Source organism: Entelurus aequoreus, linkage group LG18 (assembly GCF_033978785.1).
Source record: "Entelurus aequoreus isolate RoL-2023_Sb linkage group LG18, RoL_Eaeq_v1.1, whole genome shotgun sequence".
Taxonomy (NCBI): Eukaryota; Metazoa; Chordata; class Actinopteri; order Syngnathiformes; family Syngnathidae; genus Entelurus; species Entelurus aequoreus.
In genome coordinates, this window is record NC_084748.1 from 13,908,334 (window position 1) to 13,916,322 (window position 7,989).

The 7,989-nt window shown below is 40.8% G+C and overlaps 1 protein-coding gene across 1 annotated transcript in view; it reads right to left on the reverse strand.

The window, feature by feature from the left end:
- Window positions 1–7,989, reverse strand: part of LOC133633834 (collagen alpha-1(XI) chain-like) — a 153,307-nt gene that overhangs the window by 2,309 nt on the left and 143,009 nt on the right. Inside the window, exons 57-67 of the mRNA XM_062026568.1 lie at window positions 7,832–7,939; window positions 7,713–7,766; window positions 7,591–7,644; window positions 7,420–7,527; window positions 7,285–7,338; window positions 4,648–4,683; window positions 4,522–4,575; window positions 4,119–4,428; window positions 634–746; window positions 485–553; window positions 186–419 (exon numbers count right to left, since the gene is read on the reverse strand). Of these exons, the coding sequence (XP_061882552.1) occupies window positions 186–419; window positions 485–553; window positions 634–746; window positions 4,119–4,428; window positions 4,522–4,575; window positions 4,648–4,683; window positions 7,285–7,338; window positions 7,420–7,527; window positions 7,591–7,644; window positions 7,713–7,766; window positions 7,832–7,939 (1,194 nt within the window). The remainder of the gene's footprint in view (window positions 1–185; window positions 420–484; window positions 554–633; window positions 747–4,118; window positions 4,429–4,521; window positions 4,576–4,647; window positions 4,684–7,284; window positions 7,339–7,419; window positions 7,528–7,590; window positions 7,645–7,712; window positions 7,767–7,831; window positions 7,940–7,989) is intronic.

Below are 7,989 nucleotides of genomic sequence, written 5' to 3' on the forward strand. Positions count from 1 at the left end.
TCAGTGTAAAGAAATCAGTGTATAAAAATTAAATGTATGAAAATTCAGAGTTAAAAATTTCTAAGTAAAAAAAATCAGTGCAGAAAAATTCAGTGTATATTATAAATTCAGTGTAAAAAAAAGATCCTGGCTGTTTTGGAGCGTATACGGCACCCTGGTAAAAGCCAGCGTGTTGAGGCGCTCACCTGACAGCCGTCGTACAGCGCGCTGATGTAATGCGTGGTCTCGTGCGTCAGCTCCTCGCCGTTGCTGCCTCGGAAACGCAGCGCCAGCTGGTGTCCACTGGTGACGGCGTGCCGCCAGGCGACCGAGTTGAGGCAGTGGTAGGTGAAGGTCTGCTTGGCGCTCACGCTCAGCAGCTTCAGGAAGTTCAGCTGGACCACGTGGACGGGGACGCCGTCCGAGCCCGAGTAGGAAAACTGGAGGAGCGAGATGAAAATAAGGCAGGAGCCCACACAAATGTCAGAAAACATTGAAGACCCACCTCTTTTCCTTTCCTGAATTTACTGTACCAGGTGCCAGGCTGCTCTCCTTTCCAGGCGGCCAGCTTCACCTACACGTCAACAAACATCAAATTAGCGCGTTCACTGAGAAGGTACTCGGCTTTTATTCTTAATTTGCGTGCGTACGGACCGACTGGAACTTCTTATCCGGGTACAGACACGTCTCACCCTGGGCAGTGAAGTTGCAGAACACCTTGAAGGAGTCCCGATGGCAGCCCTGGTTGGGGTCGATCCAGAACTCACCTGGAGAGCAGACGTTTGGATCAGGATGCGTAACGATGAAGTGCACAATTTAAATACACTTACGTATACACATTAAGTGCACATGTTGAGTGCACAGAATATGTATACTTACTAAGTGCATACTTTAAGTGTACTTAAGTACACACATTAAGTGCACATGTTAAGTGTGCAAGGTGCACTTACTAAGTGCACATGTTAAGTGTGCAATGTGCACTTACAAAGTGCACATGTTAAATGCAAAATGTAAGTGTACTTAAGTACACACAGTAAGTGCACATGTTAATTGTACAAGTTAATTGCGCTTTAGTACACACATAAAATGCATGTATATAGTGCACAAGTTAAGTGTGGAAAATAAGTGCACTTACTAAGTGCACTTTAGTACAAAGTGGGTGCACATGTTTAGTCTACGACAGGGGTCACCAACGCGGTGCCACCCACCAGGTCGCCCGTAAGGACCAGATGAGTCGCCCGCGGGCCTGTTCTAAAAAAAAAAAATAAATAAAAAAAAAAAATAAAAAAAAAAAAAAATTAAATTTTTTTTTTTTTTTTTTTTTTTAAAAAATTAAATCTACATAGAAAACACAAGATACACTTTCAATCAGTGCATCAACCCAAACAACCTCCCCCATGCACACTCATCCACACAAAAGGGGTTATTTCTTTCTGCTACCAATATTCTGGTTCCCACAACATAGACAACACATCTGCAAGGGACACAGTCCCTGAAGCACACATGATTGTATAGGCTGCTGGTCCACTAAAATTTTCATTAATTACTATTTTTTTATGTAATTATTTTTATATTGTTTTACTTTCTTTTTTATCCAAGAAAATGTTTTTTATTTATTTATCTTTTTTTTTTTTTTTTTTTTTAAAAAAGGGCCTTATCTTCAACAGACCAGGTTGTCAATGAAATTAGATTTTTTTAGAGGGTTTTTTAAACCAGGCCCAGTCCAGATAATGTCCAAGTCGGACTCAGCAACACACACCTTCATTCATGTACACAGAAAAAAATTAGGGAACACAACAGATTGCATATAATTTATAAACAAAACACTTTGCATTCCATTCGAAAGGACGTTCCCTTTAGATTTCCGATCCTTAACATTTTACATTTATCATAATTAAGCTTAAGGCCAGATTGCTGTGAAAATATGTCCAAAAGATTAAGAAGGTTCCGCAAACAATGAGGAAAAATCTTATCTTTGTGAATCAGCCTTTTCTGACATGAACTTCATCAAGAACAAACACAGAACACGCCTCACTGATGCACATCTGCAAATCTCACTCAGAGTTGCAGTGTCAAGTTACACACCAGAGTACAACACACTAGTTAACAGCATGCAATGCCAGGCTTCCCACTAACTGACAAAGAAACAGATAACAGATTTGGTGTCCAGTTCAAAGTGTGACATGATTTAAAAATTTGAGAGTTTACTTTTGTATTTTACATGAGTTATTATTTGTACAAACATGGTGCAAAGTAATTCATGATTTGTTAAAAAATGTTAGTGGCTAGCTAGTTAAAATGGGATATTGTGATTTCACAAGACTGTCTTAGAAGTGATCATTTGAAAATGTTCAATTTGAAAAATGTGCACTTAGAGAAAATATAAAAATAAAGTGTTGCATATTGATATTTATGTTTCTATATATATTTATTGTGAGAAATCATTAAGAGGATCAGTGTTTCCACAAAGATAAATATCATTAATTATTAATAATAACAGAGTTAAAGGTAAATTGAGCAAATTGGCTACTTCTGGCAATTTATTTAAGTGTGTATCTAACTGGTAGCCCTTCGCATTAATCAGTACCCAAGAAGTAGCCCTTGGTTTCAAAAAGGTTGGTGACCCCTGGTCTACGAGTTAGTGCAGAAAAAAGCACAATTATATGCACACATTAAGGGCACATGTTAAGTGTGCAAGGTGCACTTACTAAATGCACATGTAAAATGCACAATTGAAATGCACTAAAGTACACACAGCAAGTGAACATGTTAATTGCACTTAAGTACACACATTAAGTGCACATGTTAAGTGTGAAAAGTGCACTTACTAAGGGCACATGTTAAGTGTGCAATGCGCACTTACAAAGTGCACATGTTAAATGCACAATTTAAGTGTACTTAAGTACACGCAGTAAGTGCACATGTTATTGTACAAGTTAAGTGTGCTTAAGTACACACAGTAAGTGCACAAATAAAAGTGCACAAGTTAGGTGTGCACAATTTAAGTGCACTTAAGTACACAGTGGGTGCACATGTTACGTCTACGAGCAAGTGCAGAAAAAAATCACACTTATATGCACACATTAAGGGAACAAGTTAAGTGTGCAAGGTGCACTTACTAAGTGCACATGTAATATGCACAATTTAAGTGCACTGAAATACACACAGTAAGTGCACATGTTAATTGTACAAGTTAATTGCGCTTAAGTACACACACAAAGTGCATGTATATAGTGCACACGTTATGTGTGGAAAATAAGTGCACTTACTAAGTGCACTTAAGTACAAAGTAGGTGCACATGTTTAGTCTACGAGTTATTGCAGAAAAAAACACACTTATATGCACACATTAAGGGCACATGTTAAGTGTGCAATGTGCACTTACAAAGTGCACATGTTAAATGCACAATTTAAGTGTACTTAAGTACATGCAGTAAGTGCACATGTTATTGTACAAGTTAATTGAAATGCACTAAAGTACACACAGCAAGTGAACATGTTAATTGCACTTAAGTACACACATTAAGTGCATATATATATAGTGCACAAGTTAAGTGCACTTACTAAGTGCACATTTAAAACGCACAATTGAAGTGCACTGAAGTACACACAGTAAGTGCACGTTATTGCACAAGTTAAGTGTGTTTAGTACACACATGAAGTGCACATATATAGTGCACAAGTTAAGTGCGCAAAATAAAAGCACTTATTAAGTGCACAATTTAAGTGCACATGTTTAGTCTACGAGTAAGCGCACAAAAAAGCACACTTAAGTGCACACATTAAGTGTGTGAGGTGCACTTACTAAGTGCACAAGCTAAATGCGCTTAAATACACACATTAAGTGAACATTTAAAGTGCACAATTTAAGTGCACTTAAGTACACAGTGAGTGCACATGTTTAGTCCAAGAGTAAGTGCATACAAAAGCACAGTTTTGTACACAATTTAAGTGCACTTAGTACACACATGAAGTACACACATGAAGTATTAGATATTGTTATTAAGTATACTTTTTAGTGTAAAGTAGAACAGGGTGTACCAGGGTTTGACATTGACAGGGCTGTCAATAAAACTTGTACAGTCCTGCTTGGTGTGAAAAAGGCAAAAGACGCATGCCGTGAACAAATGTTGAAGTACCATTCGAAAGTTCTGGATTGAGGAGCCAGAGCTCCTTGCAGGAGCGTGCGGGGCTGAGGTAGGTGCCCTGCGGGGTGCGCAGACCCTCCACCTCCACCTTCATGGAGGACAGCGAGGCAAACACCTCCTCCATGCCCTTCCCCTCCTCATCATTCAGCCACCCGACCGGGTCCGCCTGATCCCCCTGGAACCACTCCTCCTGCCCGTCATCCGCGTCGTCCTCTCCCTCCAGTGAGGTGCCGTCAAAGACCTCGCTCCTCCTGTGCCACCCTCGCTCCGGCATGGGGGCCATGCCCACTGCCGGCAACCCCTGAGGCGAGCAAACGAGGAGAGAGGGAGACGATGTGAAGGTTTGAAAAAGTCCAGTTTTTGAGAGAAAGAAGCATGATTGAGCAGCACTCACTGGTGGTCCTGGAGGGCCTGCGGGTCCGTTGTCCCCTATGGGACCTGTTGGACCCTAAGTGCACACACAGAATGAGTGCTTCAGGTCAGTCCTGGGTCTAACTATTACCCCAATAAAGACACTTACTGGATTTCCTTTGGAACCTTTTATTCCAATAACACCCTGCAGGACAGAGACAAATGATCAATGGCATCCCAGAGTTCTGCACACTAACAACTAGGGATGATGTTCAAAACCGGTTCTCCCGGTTGTTCGATAAGAAAAGAACCGATTCCATGGACTCGAATCCCTTTTTGAGAACCGGTTCCCGTTATCTAGGCCACTATAGTAAAGAAAAAGAGTTGGTTCTTTATTCGAATCCCGTCCCACAGGAAATGCCCTGTGGGACATCACAGGAAATGACGTAGCTCAGTCATTAGGCGGCAGATACAGAAAGCAGCAAAAATAATGGACCGGAAAAAACGCCTCAAGGCATGGCTACATTTTACAAAAAAATACGACGAGGAAACGACAATATGCAATTATTGCCAGGCTTCGCTCTCATGTGAGGGGAGCAGTACAACAAACATGTTGAAACATGTTCAGGCCGCTCATAACCTGAACGTTCGAGAACCGTGTCGTGTCTTCGACACGTGGAGAAGCAGCGACAGAGATGACAAAGCACGCCCCTCTTCCTCTGCTTCAACCTGCAGTCCCAGTGATAGTGCCGGTGAGTAACTAACGTTAACTGTTGCCGGTTAAATCCCATATCTGCTCACTTGTAGCCTTTAGGCTAAAATAAGGTTACCTCTTATGTCAACCAAGACTGCAGAATTGTTGATTGATGACTGTGGCGTTCTTAGTGTCATAGTGTGTGTAGTTAGTATGTTCCAATAGCAGTAGAAGTGCACTTTTTGGAGAGCTGTATTATTTTCAGTTTTTTTGCCCAAGGGACTGATTTTATTTAACACTATATTAATATTTATACACCTATAGTGATCACAGAGACAGGCTGTTTTTGTGTTACTGTATATATTTGTTTGTCTGAAAAATCCCACTTAATATACTTTGGGTAACAAAAGTAAATATTTGTTTATTTTATTTTATTTTTTTAGGGGGGTAACCACAGTCAATATTTATTTATTTATTTTATTTTATTTTTTTCTTATAAAATAAAAGTGAGCTTTTGTTAAACCAAATATTGTGTGTTTTTTCCCATATACAACAACCTATATAGATTCGATAAGAGAATCGATAAGGAATCGCTTCGATAAGAGGACTTGATAATGGGCTTGAACTCGATAATTTCTTATCAAACATCATCCCTACTAACAACTTATCGATTGTCCCGATACTACTTTATCATTTCCAATTCAATATCGGCACTATAATGGCCAATACAGATATTGATCCGATAAGATATTAGCAGGAATCAAATGTTAAAAAAGTGTTGATTAATGGAAGGCACTCAAACAAAGAACAATAGTAGGTATGAAAAACACTAACCTATTCATGGACCTGTGCTGTCTTTAAGTTGAAGTGGAGCGGTAATTGTTTTTTGGCGACACCACAGTAATTCATGAAGGTAAGTTCATGACGCAGTAAGTTGAATGATACGGACACGTTTGTTACTGGATACTTTCCACTACGCTTCTGCCTTGGAGACTCTTTATGTGTAAGTCATTTTATCTATAAATATTTGATCCTTGTTTATATTGACAAATGTGCTGCTTTTGACAGCAATATTGTTCAATCATTACGTAAGTATAGCTTGTGTGCTTAGCTGTTGTGTAGCTGCTAGCTCCTAGTAGGCCAGAGCTGGGCAAATATTTGGACTCGGGGGCCACATTGAGAGAAAAAATGTGTCTGGGGGGGGCCAATGTGTATGTGTGTATACATTATATATACACATTTAGTTGTAAAAAAAATTGCTGTACAGTACGTGTGTTTGGGTCCCTTTTTTTAATAATTCATGAACACTAATACCAAAAGTCACAATGTCCCATAGAATTTAAAAAAAGTTATAACAGACCACCTCAAAAAGTGGAATTTTACAGTTTTTTACAGAACGGGACACCCAAAATATATACTAAAATAAAGAAAGTGGGATTTACAATATTAACTATGAACAATAAAACACTGAATATTAACAACAATATGAACATCGCTCCTCTTTTACTTCTCAGACCAGCTCCTCCATAGACATATTTTACAATTAAGCAAACCAAAATAGGAATGAAAAGGGTAATAAACACCTAAAATATGAGAAATTATCACTTTTATGCAGAAATTTGTTGTAAAAATTTGCTTCCGCATCCGTTCTTGACACATGCGTTTCGGGCTGGCTGCTCCGAAAACACACCCCGCCCACTCTGCTTTGTTCCTTGTCTGAGCTGCCGTGACGTAGATTACCGTAATAACTCGTACAACACTCAAAAGTGCAGATTTCAACCATTGAAATACTTTCTTTAGTTCAAGACTTACGGTCATTTAAAAACAGCACTGCACATCATAATGGCGGTGACAGTTTTGATGTTAAAGGTCTAAAAAAATCATGTTGAACGTCCGGCGGGCCGAAATAAAAATCTTAATGGGCCGCATGTGGCCCGGTCTGTAGTAGGCTATAGCCTCGCATGTTTAGCTTTTGTAAATGGCTTTACTAAAATAGAAGAAAATATTGTCATTGGAGGACATTTAAATGTTTACTGTTAACTAATCTGATACATGTTGTTTTTTTGCCGATATCAACATCGGATCAGGACACCCCTACTCCCAAGTACTCACAGATAGACCAGTTGGACCAGGGGGGCCATGAGAACCTGAGGGCCCGACAGGACCCTGCAATTGAACACAAAAAAACGTGAATTACCATCAAGTAACGTCAGCATTCTAAGGTTGGCTCTTGTGTGTTGTCAGCACCTCGTCCCCTTTTGAACCCGGCACCCCTTCGTTCCCCGGTAGTCCTCGGTCGCCCTTCTCGCCGATGTCCCCAGGTGGCCCGATCAAACCTATGAGGCCGCCGTGACCCTGTAGGACTCACACAAGTCATGTTGAGTTCACATTGACGGTTTGTGTTAATGGTGAGCCCACCTTGTCCCCCTTCTTGCCGTGGTCTCCCTTCAGTCCTGCTAGGCCCGGGGGACCCTGGGAGGTAGACAGTCCAAAGATTGTCTTAGGGTCTCGGACAAAGGATGCAGTCTAAATAATCTTACCATTGGACCCGGTGGCCCAGTGTGGCCGGGTGGTCCACTTAAGCCCTGCTCACCCTGTAAGGAAGAACCCGGGAATATAAATGCGTTCTCAAGCTGAAGGACTTGCTCAGCAGACTTACAGCAGGACCCGGAATCCCTCTCAGACCTTGCTGACCAGGCTTCCCAGAGTGCCCCTGACGACCGACAGGCCCCGTTTTCCCGATAGGACCCTCCAATCCAGCAGCGCCCTGACATGAAGACAAAACAGCGAGACTTGAAAAGACTGTGAACTGAAGTT